General features: G+C 39.1%; 1 protein-coding gene across 16 annotated transcripts in view; it reads right to left on the bottom strand.

Annotated features, from left to right (window-relative positions):
* PTPN4 (protein tyrosine phosphatase non-receptor type 4) overlaps positions 1 to 22,325 on the bottom strand; it is a 272,678-nt gene that overhangs the window by 28,403 nt on the left and 221,950 nt on the right. For all 16 annotated transcript variants that reach the window (XR_014078556.1, XM_081575953.1, XM_081575955.1 and 13 more), the window contains 6 exons: positions 18,557 to 18,716; positions 15,182 to 15,265; positions 15,034 to 15,090; positions 4,961 to 5,117; positions 990 to 1,156; positions 31 to 121 (listed from right to left, as the gene is read on the bottom strand). Coding sequence is in view for 15 of the 16 variants with exons in the window: in XM_081575953.1 (XP_081432079.1) it covers positions 31 to 121; positions 990 to 1,156; positions 4,961 to 5,117; positions 15,034 to 15,090; positions 15,182 to 15,265; positions 18,557 to 18,716 (716 nt within the window). In the remaining variant the exon portion in view is untranslated. The remainder of the gene's footprint in view (positions 1 to 30; positions 122 to 989; positions 1,157 to 4,960; positions 5,118 to 15,033; positions 15,091 to 15,181; positions 15,266 to 18,556; positions 18,717 to 22,325) is intronic.

The raw sequence follows: 22,325 nt of genomic DNA, 5'->3' as shown, positions 1-22,325 counted from the left end.
ACTTAACACATAAAGAGAATAGATACTTACAAGGCGAAATATCTCTGTATCTATTTTTGGAAATGTTCTGAGGTAATTTGGCACAACACATTGTCATTCCAGGCTTTTTCCGATATAGTTGCTAAAAAAAGAAAGTACAAGACAAGTTCAAAAAGCCATTGAGAGTTTTTATTTCTTTAGACTTGATTCTATGCTATCAAGAAATGGGTTTTTACCTTGGAATACCTCATCAATACAATGATGTACCTTAGGTTAGTAAAGTATTGAACCAGGTTTGCAAAGCTGAATTCTGCAAAACTTCTAACATGAATTACAAACATTTTGAAAAACTGTAAAACATGTAAAAACAATTCTGCTTACAGAAAGAGTACTTGAAGTTTTAAATAGCAAATCTATAGGAAATATTTATTTCATTTATTTTATATTTGAAGGTATTCCTTTATTTATTTTTTAACATATATCCACTCTTTGTTAGATTTTTCTTCCCATTTAGGTAGCTTTCATTTACAGGTGTTTAAAAGAAAAACTGTTGTGCCTTAAATATTTTATAATCATTTGTTTATAACATATACTCCAGAGCAACAGATATTAGTGATGGCTAACTACACTGACAAAAATTAGAGAAGGATTAAGTATGACAAGGAACAAAAACTATTCTTTAATTCAGGATTTTTAATTCTATAATAGTCTATCTTCATCTGCAATCTTTCATAAAAACAGCTATTTAATTACAGAAAAAAATGTAGCTTGGTGACATATACCTATAAAATCTCCTTATCTCCCTCTTTTAAACCGATATCGATTAGTGAAACCACAGCTAGTATTTGTGGAGTAATTTTTAAAACTTTACATTTTACAGCTCTTTTTGCCAATATTTCTCAATAATATTTTATTAATACATTATAACTGATACTAGATTAGGCAGTTAAGAAGTCATGAAATTAATAAGAAAATATGGGCAAACACCTTTTCTATACCACGTTACTTACATCAAACTGTGTTAGTATTGTTCCAGTGATAAGACCCTCAGCCAGCTGGATCATCGACTCTCGCAGGGAGTGGTCATCCTGATGGATGCTGTCGAGTGGGGCTTTCTCAGGAATGTACTGGAAGTCTGGCTCATTTTCTAGCTTTTCTTCCACTACATCATACACAGCTACAAAAACAAAACCAAAAAAAGCCTCATGGAAACCTTAATGAATTGGCAAAAGGAATTTACCAGATATTATTTAATTTTGTGTCAGAAAAAAATATTCACTTATTCGTCACTCATCAGATGTGAGTCTGGGGTCACTGTATATGGGCCAAAAGTGTTGTGGAGTTGAAAAAGTAGCTCTGGGGAAAAGAAGGGTTCTTGGCCATTACTGCTGAAAATGTCTGCAACTTGCAGAGACAGTAAGAAAAAGAGGAATGTCAAGAAGATCTCCTATGAACAGATCTGTCCGTAATCTGTGGAATCTTGGGCAACAGCACCAATAGAGACCTATCCACCACACGTGTAGACAGGAAGAGTTACACACGAACTGAACAGAATGCTAAACTAAATATGTTCTGTTGTTGTTTCTTGACATATTTATCAAGCAACTTAAGAGGACTAGATTTTTTAAAATTTTTTAATATATTTCTTTATTTGGCTACACAAGTTTTAGTTGAGGCACTTGAGATCTAGTTCCCTGACCAGGGATGGAAACCAGACCCTCTTCTGCCTTGGGAGCGTGGAGTTCTAACCACTGCACCACTGGTAAGTCCCAGGAGACCAAATTTCAAAGGAGAATTCTAGGCCAGAATTCATAGTCATGGGAGTGAGGGGAGCCAAACTCTAGGCTGTAACCCTTAGCCCACTCTCAGCCTGCCCTCCTCTTCTTTCCACCCTCAGCTCCACTCTGTAATGCAGGGGCCTATAAACATACCATGAACAACATCCCAGTCCACACACAAGCTCAGTCTACACCCCTGTGGAAATTGTTTCTTATGATACCTTATTGGCCTATATCCTGTCACCAACCTTTGGGAGAACGGACCTGGGAAAACTGGCCACAAAGACCCAGGAAGCAGGCTCAGAGCTATTTGGTCAGAGAACTGAGAGTTGAAAAATGTGGTCTAGAAAGGAAGGGGAGGCCATAGGTGCTGGCTTGCATGCACCCTTGGTCCTGCGGAATCCTGACTCCCATGGGGGTGGCAGAGCTGAAGAAGATCAGAACCTTCTAAAGGACGGAGTAAAGCTCCTGCCCTTAAGAGGTTTTGTTTCTGCTCAGATATAAATACATTTTTGAGAAGAACAGATTTCTAAAATGAAGAATGCAAAGACAAAAAGACATAAATGCATTTTGTCTAAGAAGAAATAAAATTAAAAGGAGAAAAGACCAGGAAAAACAAGCTCTTATTTTCTGATATTTTTAACTAATTAATTGATTACAGCTGTGCTGGGTCTTCATTGATGCATGTGGGCGCTCTCTGGTTGTGGTGCATAGGCTTTTCACTGCAGTGGCTTCTCCTGTTGCAGAGCATGAGCTCTAAGCTCTCAGGCTCTAGAGTGCAGGCTCAGTAGCTGTGGCACATGGGCTTACATGCTCTGCAGCATGTGGAATCTTTCGGACCAGGGATTCAACCCATGGCCCTTGCACTGGCAGGCAGATTCTTAACCACTGGACCACCAGGGAAGCCCTTTTCTGATATTTTTGACAAACATAATTTAAAATTTTGATTATACATTATTTTTTTAAAAAAGGACATGACACCCGCACTGAAAGTGACCTGGTCCAGATTTTGATGATAAAACAGTATTAGAAAGATCTTTGCCAAAAGAAGTAGGTACCAGGTGGGCTCCTCTCCTAGTTTGAAGTATAAATGGGGTAACTTGGAATTGCAAAATGACCATGCCTTTTCCATTATACAGACTTTTATTCATATTCTCTCTCTGTACCAGTCATGAATTTGCAAGCAGGTAATGAATGTCTTGGTGAATAAGTGTCTTCAACCATAATACGATGTTAATTCACTTGTCTCACTGGATGGCTGTAAACATTAAATGAGAAGGTATGAAAGAGCCAGGTCTATGGAAAGCATTTTAAAATTATTAGCTAATATGATTATTAAGTTCTCCAGGATCTGTTATCAAGAGAAAATTGAAAAAAAAAATCAAATTGAGAGACAACTCTTAGTGTGAAAATTAAGTTGCTTTATGTGACAGAAAATGCCTAAAAAATGAACCACCTAAATATCAGATCTAAATAAATGAGTTCCTTTAAAAGTCAAAAATGGAATGTTCTGTTGAAGTCTTCTAAATTTTCCTAGAAAGCTAATTTTTTTTTTTTTAACAAATTGAAGGTTTATGGCAATTCTGTGTTGAGCAAGCCTACTGTTATCATCTTTCAAGCAACATTTGTTCCTTTGTGTCTCTCATATTTTTGCAATTCTCCCAATAAATTTCAAACTTTTTGTTTTTATTATATTTGTTATACTGCTCTATGAGCAATGATCTTTGATTTAATATTTCAAAAAAGATTATGACTCCCTGAAGGTTCAGATGATGATAGCAATTTTTATCAATAAAGTATTTTTAAATTAAGGTATGTACATTACATACTTAACAGACTACAGTATAGTATAAACAAAACTTTTATATGTACTGAGAAATAAAAAAAATATGTGACTTGCTTTACTGCAGTATTTTCTTCACTGTGACATTTTATTTATTTACTGTGATATTTATTGTGATGGTCTGGAACTGAAACTGCAATATCTCCAAGGTCTGCCTGTAGAGAAGATAAAATGAAAATGTCCGTACCCAAGAGGCAAAATGGGTGTGTGGGGGAGTAGGTAGTTCTAATTACATTTTGCTCCTTATGGTACGTAGTCAGCAACTAGCCATGTGACATTAACCAATAATTACTCTTCTGACTAAAACTATGATTAACAATATATTGTTCAGAACAAAATGACAAGAATATGTCTAACACTAGACAGTATAGGCACTTAAGAATTTTTTCTCAGAGGAGATTGATGAATGTTGAGGAAACTTGAAACTATGCCATTATGAACACAGGTTGAAGGACCTAAGATTGTTAAACTGGAGAAAAAAAAAAAAAGACAGCTTCTAGTAAAACTCACTGCAAAACACTGGATGAGGGATTGAACTTATTCTGTATTACATTTATTCTGCATAGCACAAAGTGATAGAACTAGAAACGCTGGGATTGAAGGAAGATGGACTTTCAGGTCAATTAATAGTTTCACACTGTCCACAGGGGGACTGAACTACTTCAGGAGCCACTGAGCACTTCAAGTGGCAGGATATTCTTGAGGTTGCCATGGAAACTAAACTCTAGCTTGTTAAGTTTTCCAGGTGAGTACTCCATCTGAGAACCTAGGACTCCTTGAGCACCTTGGGGGCGAGAGAGGCAACTGCAGTCATGGTGGTCTGGAGAGAACTTCCTGAGGCTGACATCTCAGCAGAGACCTGAACAATGTGAGGGTATACACTGTACAAACGTCAAGAGGAGGGCTTTCAGCAGAAGCACCATCAAGAAGGCCAGCACAGACAACAAGAGAGTGAGGAAGGCAGAGGGGCAGGCAAGGTGGCTGAGAATTTGCATTTGACTCCACATGTGAACACTTCTCTGGCAGCTCAGTGGTAAAAAAAAAAAAAAAAATCCACCTACCAATTCAGGAAATGTGGGTTTGATACCTGGGCTGGGAAGATCCCCTGGAGAAGGAAATGGCAAACCACTCCAGTATTCTTGCCTAGAAAATCCCATGAACAGAGGAGCCTGGTGGGCTACAGTCCATGGGGTCGCAAAAGAATTGGACATGACTTAGCGACTAAACAACAACCACTATGAATGGAAGCCACAGGTCAGTCTGATGTGACCGAGTTCTAAGAAGTCCACTCTAGCTGCTGTGTCTAGTAATAAACATGAGGGAATTATTAAAAACATGCAGTAAATCACAGAGTACTCACCATTAGGTCGAACTAGAAGGACTAATTCTCCAGAATGTCTCTCACAGCTCGCTTTGATCAGCAGGACCACCTGGTCATGGGTGTGTTCTGTAATGTCCCGACCATTGATCAGTACCACTTGGTCCCCTTCATTCAATCGAGGGACACACAGGTCAGCCTGTCAAGGGATGCAAAGAAGGTTTCAGATTCACATGTAGCTTTCTGGGAGTAAGGAACAGCAATTTACTTTTCTAGACTCCAGAGCAGAAATAAAATTACATACAGAAATCATCTATCCATTCAATCATCTATTAAAAAAACAAAAATAGAAAACTCGCTTTCAGACCTCCCTGGTGGTCCAGTGGTGAAGAATTCATCTGTCAATGCAGGGGACACAGGTTCAATCCCTGGTTCAGGAAGCTCTCACATGTTGAGGGGGAGCTAAGCCTGTGCACCACAACTACTCAGTCTGTGCTCCAGAGCCTGTGCTCCGCAACCAGAGAAGCCACCGAAATGAGAAGCCCATGTATAACTAGAGTAGCCCCTGCTTGCAGCAACTAGAGAAAGTCTGCATGCAGCAGAAGCGCAGCCGAGAGTAGCTACCCCACGCCTAAGGTCAGGGGCAGCGGCCGAGAGCGCCAGGTTGGGATGGCACAGGAGCGGCTGAGAGGAGCGATTCCAAGTCCGAGGTCAGGGCAGCGGCCGAGAGGAGCTACCCCAAGTCCAAGGTCAGGGGCAGCGGCTGAGACAAGATACCCCACGTCCGAGGTCAGGGGAGATGGGCGAGACGACCTACCCCATGTCCAAGGTGAGGGGCGGAGGCCGAGACAAGCTACCCCACATCCAAGGAGCCACGGCTGCGCAAGGGCCGAGAGGAGGTACTCCACGTTCAAGGTCAGGAGGGGCGACCGTGAGGAGATACTGCTTATCCAAGGTAAGGAGAAGTGGTTGCGCTTTGCTGGAGCAGCCATGAAGAGATACCCCACGTCCAAGGTAAGAGAAACCCAAGTAAGACGGTAGGTGTTGTGAGAGGACATCAGAGGGCAGACACACTGAAACCATAATCACAGAAAACTAGCCAATCTGATCACACGGACCACAGCCTTGTGTAACTCAGTGAAACTAAGCCATGCCGTGTGGGGTCATCCAAGACGGATACGTCATGGTGGAGAGGTCTGACAGAATGTGGTCCACTGGAGAAGGGCATGGCAAACCACTTCAGTATTCTTGCCTTGAGAACCCCATGAACAGTATGAAAAGGCAAAATGATAGGACACTGAAAGAGGAAATCCCCAGGTCGGTAAGGGCCCAATATGCTACTGGAGATCAGTGGAGAAATAACTCCAGAAAGAATGAAGGGATGGAGCCAAAGTAAAAACAATACCCAGTTGTGGATGTGATTGGTGATAGAAGCAAAGTTCAATGCTGTAAAGAGCAATATTGCATAGGAACCTGGAATGTCAGGTCCATGAATCAAGGCAAATTGGAAGTGGGCAAACAGGAGATGGCAAGAGTGAACATCGACATTCTAGGAAGCAGCGAGCTAAAATGGACTGGAATGGGTGAATTTAACTCAGATGACCATTATATCTACTACTGTGGGCAGGAATCCCTTAGAAGAAATGGAGTAGCCATCATGGTCAACAGAAGAGTCCGAAATGCAGTACTTGGATGCAATCTCAAAATCAAAAGAATGATGTCTGTTTGTTTGCAAGGCAAACCATTCAATATCACGGTAATCCAAGCCTATGCCCCAACCAGTAATGCTGAAGAAGGTGAAGTTGAACAGTTCTATGAGGACCTACAAGACCTTTCAGAACTAACACCCAAAAAAGCTGTCCTTTTCATTATAGGGGACTGGCATGCAAAAGTAGGAAGTCTAGATACACCTAGAGTAACAGGCAAATTTGGCCTTGGAGTACAGAATGAAGCAGGGCAAAGGCTAATAAGAGTTTTGCCAAGAGAACGCTCTGGTCATAACAAACACCCTCTTCCAACAACACAAGAGAAGACTCTACACATGGACATCACCAGATAGTCAACAAAGAAATCAGATTGATTATATTCTTTGCAGCCAAAGATGGAGAAGCTCTATACAGTCAGGAAAAAACAAGACTGGGAGCTGACTGTGACTCAGATCATGAACTCCTTATTGCCCAATTCACACTTAAATTGAAGAAAGTAGGGAAAGCCACTAGACCATTCAGGTATGACCTAAATCAAATCCCTTATGATTATACAGTGGAAGTGAGAAATAGATTTAAGGGACTAGATCTGATAGACAGAGTGCCTGATGAACTATGGACGGAGGTTTGTGACATTGTACAAGAGACAGGGATCAAGACCATCACCATGGAAAAGAAATGCAAAAAGGCAAAATGGCTGTCTGAGGAGGCCTTACAAATCGCTGGGAAAAGAAGAGAAGTGAAAAGCAAAGGAGAAAAGGAAAGATATTCCCATTTGAATGCAGAGTTCCAAAGAACAGGAAGGAGAGATAAGAAAGCCTTCCTCAGCAATCAATGCAAAGAAATAGAGGAAAACAATAGAATGGGGAAGACTAGAGATCTCTTCAAGAAAATTACAGATATCAAGGGAACATTTCATGCAAAGATGGGCTCGATAAAGGACAGAAATGGTATGGACCTAACAGAAGCAGAAGATATTAAGAAGAGGTGGCAAGAATACACAGAAGAACTGTACAACAAAGATCTTCATGACCCAGATAATCATGATGGTGTGATCACTCACCTAGAGCCAGACATCCTGGAATGTGATGTCAAGTGGGCCTTAGAAAGCATCACTACGAACAAAGCTAGAGGAGGTGATGGAATTCCAGTTGGGCTATTTCAAATCCTGAAAGATGCTGCTGTGAAAGTGTTGCACGCAATATGCAAGCAAATTTGGAAACCTCAGCAGTGGCCACAGGACTGGAAAAGGTCAGTTTTCATCCCAATCCTAAAGAAAGCCGATGCTAAAGAATGCTCAAACTACCGCACAATTGCACTCATCTCACACACTAGTAAAGTAATGCTCAAAATTCTCCAAGCCAGGCTTCAGCAATACGTGAATCGTGAACTTCCAGATGTTCAAGCTGGTTTTAGAAAAGGCAGAGGAACCAGAGATCAAATTGCCAACATCTGCTGGATCATTGAAAAAGCAAGGGAGTTCCATAAAAAAGTCTATTTCTGCTTTATTGACTATGCCAAAGCCTTTGACTGTGTGGATCACAATAAACTGTGGAAAATTCTGAAAGAGGTGCTAATACCAGACCACCTGACCTGCCTTCTGTGAAACCTGTATGCAGGTCAGGAAGTGACAGAACTGGACATGGAAGAACAGACTGGTTCCAAATAGGAAAAGGAGTACGTCAAGGCTGTATATTGTCACCCTGCTTATTTAACTTATATGCAGAGTACATCATGAGAAAAGCTGGGCTGGAGGAAGCACAAGCTGGAATCAAGATTGCCGGGAGAAATATCAGTAACCTCAGATATGCAGATGACACCACCCTTATGGCAGAAAGTGAAGAAGAACTAAAGAGCCTCTTGATGAAAGTGAGAGAGGAGAGTGAAAAAGTTGGCTTAAAGCTCAACGTTCAGAAAACTAAGATCATGGCATCTGGTCCCATCACTAAATGGCAAATAGATGGGGAAACAGTGGAAACAGTGGCTGACTTTATTTTTCTGGACTCCAAAATCTCCGCAGAAGGTGACTGCAGCCATGAAATTAAAAGACGCTTACTCCTTGAAAGATAAGCTATGACCAACCTAGATAGCATATTAAAAAGCAGAGACATTACTTTGCCAACAAAGGTCTGTCTAGTCAAGGCTATGGTTTTTCCAGTAGTCATGTATGGATGTGAGAGTTGGACTGTGAAGGAAGCTGAGTGCCGAAGAATTGATGCCTTTGAACTGTGGTGTTGGAGAAGATTCTTGAGAGTCCCTTGGACTGCAAGGAGATCCAACCAGTCCATTCTAAAGGAGATCAGCCCTGGGTGTTCATTGGAAGGGCTGACGTTGAAGCTGAAACTCCAATACTTTGGCCACCTCATGCAAAGAGTTGACTCATTGGAAAAGACCCTGATGCTAGGAAGGATTGGGGCCAGGAGGAGAAGGGGACCACAGAGGATGAGATGGCTGGATGGCGTCACTGACTGGATGGACATGAGTTTGGGTCAACTCCGGGAGTTGGTGATGGACAGGGAGGCCTGGTGTGCTGTGATTCATGGGGTCGCAAAGAGTCGGACACAACTGAGCGACTGAACTGAACTGAACTGAACTGAGCAATGACAACTCAGCGCAAACAAAAAGAAATTAAAAACAAAACTCACTTTCGTATAAAGACATCCTTTTTTTCCTTCTTTATTAATAATTTTTCCCCTGATGCCCTATTACATTTCTAGACATACAAGTAAGACTAATGCTCTCGAGTGCATAGATCAAGGTAGCTCTCACTTAGCACTGTCCAGATACATACAAATTTCAGTTGCCACAGCTGAGTTAAATAACACCAGTCTCCTAACATCATGCAAATTTCAGTTACAAGTAACTGTATAAAGTTCAAAACTCACTGTTAGCCCGACAGTCCAAAAATCACTATATAAATCATAAATATGCAGCATGATCAATGACCAATCACATCCCTTCTTTCAAAGTCTATTGGTGGCTTGTTGTTATGCATCAGTTACTCAGTTGATGTGGAGACAGCAAAGCAGGTACTTGTGTGGGCTTCTTGTCTCCCAAAGATAAACCCACGTAGAAAATGGATAAGGAGCAACTGGCCAAAAAGTTACAAGTGCAGCAAAGAAAAAAAAAAAAAGGGACAGTGCTGAAGGTGAAATTCAAAGTGAACATAAATGGAGTTATAGAAGAAGTAACTGACTATGGAAATATCAACATTTTTATTGTTTGAGAGACCCTAGATACGTAGGGAAAGGAATTTAGAGAAGATGACCTTATTAGCACAAATGATGAAAGTGGCTGTGACAAGAAGGATGAAGATGTCCAAGGAAGTGATGCTGGCAAGAAACTTCTTGGGACTTCCCTGGTGTTCCAGTGGTTAAGACTCCACACATTCAATGCAGGGGGTGTGGGTTCTATCTCTGGTCAGGGAAATAACATCCCACATGCCACAGTGTGGCAAAAAATAAAAATAAAAAATAAAAAAATGAGAGGAAATAAAAATGGACGGATCTTTAAAATACAAAAACTCAATACAGGAACTCCTCGAAGATATTTCATACCACTGAAAGTGCAAAGGACAAGTGGAAGTGGATTCAGACTTAGAAAGAATTATCACTATTTGTTGAGATAAAGAAAAACGCTCATGCTGTAATTTAAGTTATATGACAAGAAAAAGAAAAACACTGTTCACAAATTACCTTTAGTAAGTTTTCACAAAGAAATAAAACACTTTGATTCTCAATGTTTCTGATGTTCTGAATTACAGGATACTAAATCAGTATTATTTTATTATTTCTTCATTGCCCAATACATTTAAAAGAGAAAGCATCAGAAATTTTAATGTTTTGATAAAAAATTTAAAGGTCATGGAAAAAAACACAATTTTCCCCATTGACTTGGTATGGGTTCAGGCCACATGGTTATCTTTATAGCCCTGCACTACTGTGCGAAAACAAACACGTAAATAAGTTAAAAGAAATAACAGAAATATGGATAGTCTATTCCAGGAATATAGTAATGAGAACACAATGGAATTAAGTTTGCAGGATGATAGGTTAGACCTTGAGGGAAATGATGCGGCTGGGCCTTACAGAAAGGGCTGTGGCAAAGGCTTGAAAGATGGAAGCAGGACTAAACTCACTATACAACACAAAGTCAACAAAATCCAACAAGGTACTGTCATTAGTAGAAAGAGCACTGATCCAGGAATCATGTTCTTCCACTGCTGCTTATGAAATGTGTGATTTTAGACACCTGAAATTCTGAAAATGGAACAGGTATCTGTTTTAATTATGTATAGTTGTGAAATTTAAAAAATGAGATATTTCAATGTAAAGAATTAAAACCTGGGAAATTCAAAATTAAGGTTTAGACCATTCCCTTGAGGTGCTCTTTCTCTACTTTTCTGCATGTTATAGCACACTACTAGTTACCTGTTATAACTAAAGGGAACCCTCTTACACTTAATCTTCTTCTGCCCTTTGTCAGGTATAATTTCTTACTTGCATTTCATTCTGATTTGGAAAGTCTACATAAGATGAATTTTGCTGGGGCAACAGCTATTGGCTTGAATATGATCAGACAGGAAGAAATATACGACTTTAGAAATTGATGCTGTTCAGTCACGAAGTCATGTCTGACTCTTTGCAAACCCATGAACTGCAGCACGCCAGGCTTGGAAATAATTTGAAAATTACTTTGTCCATTTCAAAAGGTGTCCAATAGAGAAAATGACATTAAAATATTTTAAACACTGCCCTCTTCTACCAATCACCTAAAATGAGGTTTCTAAACACTGTAATGGTCTCTAAGTTAATAATATTTTATTTATTTTGTATTTATTTAATTGATTCTAAAGTCAGCCACTATTTATAGGACATCATTCTGGCAGAAAGGAAAAATTACCAATATAGTAATCTGTAGAGCCTAAAAAGAATATTTAGAGTCATAAAGTTCTGTTTAGAAATTAACCTGTCTATATAGAGTGCTCCCTGAACATCCTTGACTGAATTGCAAACTATCCACATTCACTGCTCAGAAAAAAATCAATATTCGTTTTATGACTTTACCTGGAATACAAATAAAAAAAGATTTCTTTCCTAATTGTAAGGGCAATACATGCTCACCATCATGATTCAGACAATTAAAAAAAGGAAGCAAGAGATAAATCCACTACCAAGATGAAATGCTGCTAACAATTTCAGCATGTTTCCAGATTTTTAAAATATAATTAGAATTTAAAAAACTGGATAAAACACATATGAAATTATAATATGTATTTTCATTGAGTATAGTTGATTTACAATATTGTGTTAGTCTCAGATGTACAGGTAAGTGATTGAATTATACATATTAATATATGTATGTCTTTCAGTTCTTTTCCATTACAGATTATTACAAGACATTGAATATAGTTTCCTGTGCAATAAAATAAATCCTTGCTACTTATCTATTTTATATACAGTGGTGTGTTTCTGTTAATCCTGTACTCCTAACTTATCCCTCCTAGCCTCTTCCCTCTTTGGTAACTATAAGTTTGTTTTTTAGGTCTCTGAGTCTGTCTTTGTTTTATAAATAAATTTATTTGTATTATCTTTAGATTCTACATATAAATGATACCATATAATATTTATCTTTTTCTGTCTGACTGACTTCACTCAGTTTGATAATCTCTAGGTCCATTCACATCACTGCAAATAGCATTATTTCATTCTCTTTTTATAGCTGAGTAGTATTCCATTGTAAAATGTTTTTCAAAATACTATCTTACGAAAACCTTTCCACACTTACATAAAACTACATCATCTATTATTTCAATAGCTGCAAACCAAAGCATAATTTATTTAGTCAGCTCTAATGATGTACATTTTGATTTTCCCTCCAATTTTAATTTTCACAGACAATACTACAGTGAACATTGTTGTGTATCCTATGTTCTGTTTCATAAGAGGTAATTCCTAAAAGCAGAATTATCAGGTCAAAAGACATATATTTGAATTTTAGCTAAAACTTTTTGTATTGGGGAAAGCTATACATTGCACAGTTTAAAAAGCTGACTTGGTCTATAAGATTATTATGACAAGAAACGATTTCCTACATTCTTCCCTATGCTTCCCCTCTCCCCTGTCCCCATTTGTGGCAACTTGTTTCAACATTTTAGCTACAGCTTTTGTATTTACCTTAGTATCACTATGTAACATTCCAATTTCATTTTTTAGTTTTTATTTTAGACATTATCTAACTTTCTACTTGATAAATGAGAATACAGCCCCCTCTCACCTCCTCATCTTGCAGCACCCCCGCCCCCCAACACATATTTTCGAATACATACTGAACAAATAATTTTGGACTACTTCCCTTATCTTTCACATGTGTAGTAAGTTTATTATATACATCATATTCCTGTCTTGTCACTTCTGATCACAAGGGATTTGTTTAAAAGAGGACATTTGATCCAAGCTCCATCTATGAGGTTTTGCTTCCTCTGAGTCTGTAACTTGGAATGAGGAGTCTAACAACTCTGTGGTGCTGAGCTGGTTACATAAAATACAAACCCAGAAGTTGCTGGTAGGCACATCCCTTCAAATGAACAGAGGGACAGAATGGTGGCAGCTACACAATTTCTATTTAGTTGAAATTTTGGAGTCACCATCATATCTAAACAAAGAGTGTGTCTGTGGTGCTAATGTTACAGGAACTTGGCTTGAAGCTGCTACTAAGTACACTTTTCATTTAGAATGTATTTTATGTAGCTTGAGAGATTAAGCTGATTCCAATACAAACTGGTTTGCACTGAGAAAGAAAAATTCACAAAAAAAGAAATAGACATGAAAAATAGTTCTGATGATTTGTAAAATTCTTTCTAGAAGTCTGACTACATTCCTGTCCTGGGGTTTTGTGATACACCTCTACAGCTGTACGAAAAATTTTGTATTTATAATTAAGCCAGGGGTATGCAGTGACAGACTTTATTTTCTTGAGCTCCAAAATTACTGCAGCCATAAAAATAAAAGACACTTGCCCCTTGGAAGGAAAGCTATGACAAACCCTAGATGGTGTATTCAAAAGCAGAGACATCAATTTGCTGATAAAGGTCCACATAGTCAAAGCTATGGTTTTCCAGTAGTCATGTATGGATATGAGAGTTGAATCATAAAGAAGGCTGCTACACAATTTCTATTTAGTAGAGATTTTGGAGTCACCAAAGAATTGATGCTTCGAATTATGGTGCTGGAGATGACTTTTGAGAGTCCCTTGAACTGTAAGGTGATCAAACCAGTCAATCCTAAAGGAAATCAACCATGAATATTCATTGAAAGGACTGATGCTGAAGCTCCAATACTTTGGCCACCTGATGCAAAGAGCCGACTCACTGGAAAGGACCCTGATGCTGGGAACAATTAAAGAGGAGAAGGGGGCGACAGAGGATGAGATGGTTAGACAGTATCACCGACTCAATGGACATGAATTTGAGCAGACTGTAGGACACAGTGAAGGACAAGGGAGTGCTGCAGTCCACAGGCTCACAAAGAGTGTGCTGTAGGCCATGGGGTCACAAAGACTTAGACACGACTTAACAACTGAACAACAACAAAAATTCCACAAGTACCCTGTTATTTGCAATCAATAAGTTCTTAAAAACTAGAACCAAAACTATATATCATGATATCCTTGATCAATCTTGACTGTGATCTTCAAATCAACTTTGAGGTTGCTGCAAAGCACCAAAATCCCATAACTGGTCTCTTTCTCTCAGGCTGCAGGTTCCTACCTCTCCCAGGACAGAGATAGTTAAACGATAATGGATACTGACTCAAAGTTCTTAAAGAAAAATGCAGTTAAACAGAATAAACAACAGAAATGGGAATCTGAAAGCAGTATTTACTATATAATGAGTAATAAAGATGATGTACCCACAATTTATTAAGAACTGTCCTTATGATTCACAAGCAGAAAGTCTATGAGTGCTGAAGCTGAAGGATGCGGGGCGGGGTGGGAGGGGGTTTCATCATGGGTACATACAGTATTTTCTTTACTTTGCTTAGCATATTCATAGTAAGGAGTTTCAAATAAATATTTTAAACAGAAAGTAGACAAATGGAATGTAAGTAAACAATTCTATGTGATAAAAGAAGTCAATGAAAAAGCAAACAAACTATACCTCTGCCTACATTTTCCTATTTAGAGGGGTTATTTTGATAGAATCTAGAGTCTTTGTAAAAACAAGTATTTGAAAAACTGTTCTAGAAGATAGGGAAGAAATAAAAATTAACTTCCCAGAAATTTAGGAGATTCAGCAAACAACATGTGATATTTGACAAATTAAATAATTCATTTTATTGCTTTATTTACACTAAGAAAATAAGTATGTATTCTTGAAGCTAGGGTCACTGAGAAGGCTGTTGAACTCACAGGGGTTCCTGGTGCAACTCGGGACACGATCACAGGCATCTTCTGGTCACATCCTCCCTTCACAACAGAGCAAATCAAGCATTAGTCAGCATTACAGATATAGAAACACCTTATTTAAAAGATAAGTACAATACAAATTCTAAGTTACCTTTACATTGAATCCAAACCTCCCATTTTCATCGGGTTTCATTCTGATTAGAACGAGATTATCATGTGGAATACCACCATTAGGCTTAAAAAGACAAAAATAGATGATTCATCATTCTCTTCATTTATAGGCTACTTACTTTCAGATATACAGGAAGCATGCTTTGTGTATGTTGATATTATTTAAAGTGTATAAAGAATCATAATTCAAATTTCTCTCTTGCCTTACCACTGTATACTAGACTATAAGTGCCAAGAGTAACAAGGCCTTTATTAATTACCTAATTAATTAACCACAGCGTCCATAGAATCTGGCTCAAAGCTTTGCACAGAGCAAGTATTCATAAGTTTTACATGAATTCATGATTCCCTCTGCTTTTTTAAAAACAGCTTCATTGAGATACAATTCACATACTACACTTCACCCATTCAGAGAGTATAATTCAGCAATTTCTACTACAGTGACAGAATTGTACCAACACCACTACTATTTAACTTCAGAACCTTTTCCTCATCCCCCAAAGAAACCCTGTGTCCATCATCAGTCACTCCCCCTCCGCTTGCCCTCATCCCCCAAGTCTTATTCAACCCCTCATCTATTTTCTCTCCCTCTATATATACATACTTGACTATTCTGAACATTTCATGTATATAGAATTACACAATATATGGTCATTTGTAACAGGCTTCTTTTGCTTAATGTTGTATGTCTACTCTTTAAGGTAAGTATCTGGCTAATTCTTTCTTATCCTTCAAGACACAGGTCTGAGACGATCATTTCTGGGAAATCTTCCCTTAAATCCACAGCTGAATTAGTTGTATTTATATATTTGTGAATTCCCTAAAATCACTTCTAATTACAGAACTCATCCTCCTCAACTCACCAGTAGCATTTGACACAGGTGATTACATGATTAGTCTCTCTGTGACCTTCTTCTCATCAGCTGCTGCTGCTGCTGCTAAGTCGCTTCAGTCGTGTCTGACTCTGTGCGACCCCAGAGACGGCAGCCCACCAGGCTCCCCTGTCCCTGGGATTCTCCAGGCAAGAACACTGGAGTGGGTTGCCATTTCCTTCTCCAATGCATGAAAGTGAAAAGGGAAAGTGAAGTCGCTCAGTCGTGTCCAACTCTTCGTGATCCCATGGACCGCAGCCCACCAGGCTCCTCCGTCCATGGGATTTTCCAGGTAAGAGTACTAGAGTGGGGTGCCATTGCCTCTCCGTCTCATCAGCTAGCTGGCTAGTTTTCTTTCCTACCATTTTGTCTGCATCTTCTCAGTTTCCTTTGCTTTCATCTCCCTCATGTTTATAGCTTGGAGGATTAAAATTTCAGAATCTCTTATTAAGGTAATCTGCACACTCTACACTTCCTGTCTCTTGGTTTTAAATATTGTCTACATGCCATCAACTCTCAACATTATAACTTCAGCTTCAATCCCTCCCTTCAACTCCAGAATCATATCTCTAAATGGATTCCTAGTAGACATATTATTGTGCCCCTATCAAGCTCCTGATATTCTCCCCATACCTGTTCTACCTGGAGCCCTTCACGTCCCAGCAAATGGCAACTTCATCCTCCTAATTGTTTAGGCCCAAAATCTTGCTATTATCCTTGAGTCTCTCTCCCTAGTACTCTACAACCAGTCCATCAGCAGACTGTGTCAGCTCTACTCAAAAACTCCACCCAGAAAACAGCCATGGTCTTATTTCTTCCACAGCCATGTTCGTCCAATCACCACTGTTTCTTGGGATGACACCTCATGGCCAGTTTCTCTACTGCCATCCTGCTTTTGATTTATTCTCAACATAAAAGCCAGAGTAAAACCATTAAAACCTAAGTGACATCACTTTGCTTCTCTCCTCAGGTATGTCCATTTGCTTCCAATCTCACTTAGAGATTGGACAAAACCTTTACAAGACCAGGCATTTAGGATCTTGCCCTTTCTTGTTCCTTCTAATTTGCTCATTCTGCTCTGGCCACACTGATCCCCTTGGAATCCTCTGAGAGTATCAGTCACACCCTGTCTTTGCACTTGTTGTTCTCTGGGCTTATCTGCTCTCCTGTCAAGTATCCACGTAGTTTATCACCAAACTCATCCCTGGCTCACACTATGTAAAACTGTAACACTCCACTCTGGAAATTTCCTAGTCCTTTTCTGCCTTGTCTCTAGCATTTATCTAATAGGCTATAAACTTATGTACTTGGTTTACAGCTTGTCTCATCCTTATCCGTAGAATATAAGTTCCTTGCAGGCAGAGTTTTTAAAATTTTATTCTCCTATATTCCCAGAGCCCATAACAATGCATGGCACAGAACAGGTACTCAATAAGTAATTTCTGCTTGAGTGAAAAACAAAACTAGACTGTAGATTATTTAACAGCAGGTTCGATGTCTGATTTATCTTTGTATGCCCACTACCTACCTAAGTAGGTAAAGAAAGACCTCAGTTAACTATAAACCATGAATGATACATGCTGCTGCTGCTGCTAAGGCGCTTCAGTCGTGTCCGACTCTGTGCGACCCCATAGACGGAATGATACATAGGAAGCACTAAAGTTGTCATTCATTTTGAGTAAGGATTTTGATCTCTATGATGTGTCTGTGGTGGTGCAGTAAGTGTGGGAGAACTTTAAATGGCTGCCTCTGGCTTTTCACTTTTAGACAGTATGGGAGGACTATGGGTAAAGAACAAGAGGGTAAGTGAGCAATGGCCAGCAGGGCGTTTGGCATCGCCCACACCTACTGTGGGGCCTCCTTTCCTTGTATCTCATTTTATTCCTTGATATCCCTTTAAGTTTCCTGAAATACACCCATATTTCTGTCTGTCCTATACTTTTTCATAAACACAATGTATCCTTAAAATTTATTAACAATCTGACCTTTGATTCATCTACTTGAAAAGCAATGAAAATTCACAAATCAGGGGATTCTAAAAATTTACCATTTTTGTTTGGTACAAAGTACCAAAATATCTAATGGATATATTTTGAAGAACATAGCAATTATATATTCCAAAGACCTGTATTCAATTTCAAAAGGTTGATTAAAATGATAAAGTTGCTGCACTTAATTATATAACAAAATTAATGGTATTTAATAGGCTATTAGCATTTGTTCTGGAAATGTGCTTTGCAAGACTAAAATCAACAAATCTGTCAAAAATTAACTTCTAGAGCAATGAACATTTTATAAATGATGATAAAAGAAAATTCCACAATTGGGTTATATGGTAGCACAATTTATGAGCAAACATACGATGAAAAAGAGAAACTACTGTAATATAATTTACAGATAAAACAGGCTAGGGTACAAAAGAAATTTCATTTACAATTAAACATTTTCAAAGAAATGGGAGAATATTTGAAGAAGCTACTTACAGTAGATTTTTCAGGAGACGATGGAACATCAAATGTTTCCTTAACATGGTTTTCCAGATCTTGTTGAGAATGTGAATAATGAATCTGGCTCCAACTGTTTTTCTTTGATTGTTTGGGTGGTAAAGCTGGAGGCTGCCCATCTCCAGGAGTCTCTTGTGATCTAGTTAGGAAAAGAAGGGGAAAAAATTAAGTATTTTGGAAGCTGTCTTATAGAATTGTTATTTTAAAAGCTACGGTCAAGCAACTCAGATATTTACTATGTCTAGTAGGAGACAAGCTTTAAATACCATATTTATTTGCAAGTGCCACTGTTTAATGAAAACTTTCTTAACTTTGAAGTTTAAAGTAATCCAATTTCTTAACATCAAATCTGTAAACAATTCTACAGATTGTTTATATAATAAATAATAAAATATACTTTAAGGCTATCCCTATGAAGAGATTTATTGATCTACCGTAACAATGTACATACATTTCCAAAAACCCCTTTCTAAGGTCTTCAGTGGAGTTCTATGGGCAGGCAGACAGATGAGATCTGAGAGCCAAGCTGTTCACAGATACCAAGCTATACCACAGATACTCAGTGCCACCTTAGAAAGCAAGGGATTGCCCATTTTATTTGGAAATAAAATGCAATTTATGGAAGTGGTGAACACAATGGGTAAGAGTGCTGAGTTCACTGAGGAGACAAAACTGGAGAAGACAGGGTTGGAAAACCTGATTTTAGGTGAGGATGCAAAAACCCAATTAACATTAGAAAGCAGATGCCTGCGGCAGAAACAGCAGGAGCTGACAAACTGAGTCTGACGGGGAAACCTCAAGGTTAAAAATGCAGCTTTTAGGAAGGAGCACAGTGTATGCAGTAAAAGGTGAGTTTTTCACAAAGGCCAGAAGGGGGAACCAGTGGTTCAACTTGGACCCCAGAAAGCCTGTGTCCATAGAAGTCCTGGACTTGAAGGGACCTGGAAGAGGAAAACTGACCATCAGTGGGGTTTTTATTTATCTCAGAGGTAGCAAGAGGTCCTTTGGGAAAATAAGAGAATTTTTATCCCACTGCCTAAGGACAGGTGAGAGAGTTGACAGCTGCTGTGTCAACCTCATGGCTGCTGCTGTGGTAATCTGGGCAGGCTACAGACAAATGCTAAAGACACATCTACAAGGCCTGCAAGGAGGAGAATCGTACCCTCCACTCCTCCCTGGCTGACATCAGGAAGGACTATACGATGTGCTCTGGCCAATGAAATATGAGTAGTCACTTCTGAAGGGAAGCTTTGTGTTTGTGTTTCTCTCTTCCCTCAGGCAGGAGACCAGCCATGTCCCAACAGGGGCTGCTGTCAGCCTGAGTCTTAAATGACCATGACATGGAGCAGAGCCACAGGTGATCCATGATGTATACGGAACGTAAGGGAGAAAGAATCCTTGTTGTACATTACTGTGAGTGGGGAGAATCTGCTACCATGGCATAATTTGGTCCAAGATAACTGACACAGAGGTTACTGCCAGAGTGGCTCTTGAAGACATGCTGCTCTTGGTAGAGAAGCTGTGAACTTGTTGAGAGACTTGCTGCTAGACACCTGGTAGATATAGTAGTGATGCTAAAACCTGCTTAGTGCCAAGGTAGTCAGCCAGGATTAACAGTGAATGGTCTAACTTCTCTTAAGAGAAAATATAGCTCTTCTAATTTAGTATAAATTATACTCGCTAAATATGCAGATTAACAATAACGACCACTCAGCGGTCTACATGGAAGTCTTCAGGGCTCAAAATGCTCTAAATTCTGGTAAGTCTATAAAGACTGCATCAGAGAACATATCTCCCCATTTCAGCAAAAGCTTCTCTGAGGTCTACCTTGATGACTGAGATTCCAGGTCCTAGACATACTAGTTTTTATTCTACTAATTTCAACTGCCAAGAACTCAAGCCTCTAAGATCCAATACATTCAAGGACTGGTGGTCCAAGAAAATGTCCTCACAGATTACAATAGAGATGTGTGCCTCCACCATGGCCTGCTGTAGGGGATTAGGACAGGTAACTATAGGCAACCTTGGCAGAGCCTCAGATACGACATTTCTAAAAAGCAGTTGATCAAAATACTCCAAGACTTCACGAAAACCAGAAGTCACTGGACTTCACATGGATTAATCAATAGGTCTCATCTCTTCTTTAGGACTAAGTATAACCATGTGGGCAAGGTGAAGAGAAGCTTTTCTTTAGTTTTGCATATGGCTGTCACACCTGGGAAGTATTTCATATTAAAACTAAAGGTCTTGGCAAGAGGAAAGGATTAAGAGCAGGTGGGAATGGAGTCAGAGCAACTTTCTTTATTCTTGGTTCAGCTAACTGTCTAAACATAGTGCCAAGACAAACAACAGGGACAAACACAAGCCTGATGGGCAGCACGGTATCTAAGTGAGCCACGCCTGGTGGGCAGGGGCATCACAGTGGCAGCACTCAGTTACAAGAGGGGACAGCACTGACACACTGACAACATGGGACATTCTGGTAACTGCTGAATCTGCATTTCCGGGGTTAGAGACTAGGGGTATACAGTCCAAAAACTATAGATGTGATTTTTATTATGTGCTTTTGATTAGAACCTAGAGAAGGAAATGGCAACCCACTCCAGTCTTCTTGCCTGGAGAATTCCATGAACAGAGGAGCCTGGCAGGCTACAGGCCATTGGGTCGCAAAGAGTTGGACACGACTAAACAACTAACACTCATTTTGATTTGAAATCATTGTCCAAGAACAGTGGCTGCAAATTCATGGCTTGTGGGCCAATTGTAGCTAACAGACATTTGGCCTGTTCACTGTAAAACTGTGAGTTGACTACATTAAAAAAATTACAAATCTGGATTTCCAGAATGAAAAACTTGGAAGCTCTGGAAAGAATGGACCAGCATTACAAGCTGTTAACAACTGAACAAAGCCAAGTGATAGCTGCTGCCTTTAGGTTACCATGGGCATTCCAGTTCGTGTAAATCCCACCCAGACTCTGGTGGGTATCTGAATATACCTTCTCGTTTACTTGTTCAGAGTCTGCAGGAAGACACAGGAAGGAAGAGAGTTTAAGTGTACTGGCTTGAGTTGGGATTTGAGTCGAACTCTAAAGAAAAGGTGAGGAGAATACAGTGCAGGCTGGGAGGACTAGGCAAGACCTCAGAGAGGAAAAGACAATACAATTCTGGATTTCAGGATAGGACTATCTGTCTTCTTTCATTGTTTTATGTAACTTTCTTGCTAAAGTAACTTCACAGAGAGTGAGACAGACAGGCTCTCCACAAGCCTGATTATTGCAGAGGGTTATTATAGTTGGTTGGGGAACTTTCACAAACTAATTATGTGCTCTCCCAGTAATCCTGGCAGCAATTACCCTTTTTATTTTTTCAACTTTAATAACCAAACATTCACTCTCTCTTCTTTCTTTCTACCTACCTATCTTTCTACAGTGTATGAAAGTAATCAAGAATATAAACAAAGACTCTTAAAATTCTTATTCTGGGCAAAAGCTATCAATTACATATTAAAAACATACCCATATTAACTCATCTTATTTTAAGAAGTAACTTCCTTGTTCATATTTAATGTGGAAGTATTACATGCAGTCAATCTATTACTTAAACAATTATCTAGGAAGATGACTTTTTTTTTAACGCAACAAATTTTATTTAGCATAGTCAGTCCCAACATTCAGCACAAAAAGAGTTTACAGAGGATAGAAAGTGCATTAATAAAAGCCAGTCTTTACCAAAAGAAAACAGAAAATAT

This window comes from Giraffa tippelskirchi, chromosome 3 (genome assembly GCF_054371585.1).
Source record: "Giraffa tippelskirchi isolate mGirTip1 chromosome 3, T2T-mGirTip1v1.2.pri, whole genome shotgun sequence".
Classification (NCBI taxonomy): domain Eukaryota; kingdom Metazoa; phylum Chordata; class Mammalia; order Artiodactyla; family Giraffidae; genus Giraffa; species Giraffa tippelskirchi.
The sequence above is the reverse complement of the archived record's forward strand: the minus strand, read 5'-3'. Positions and strand labels throughout refer to the sequence as shown.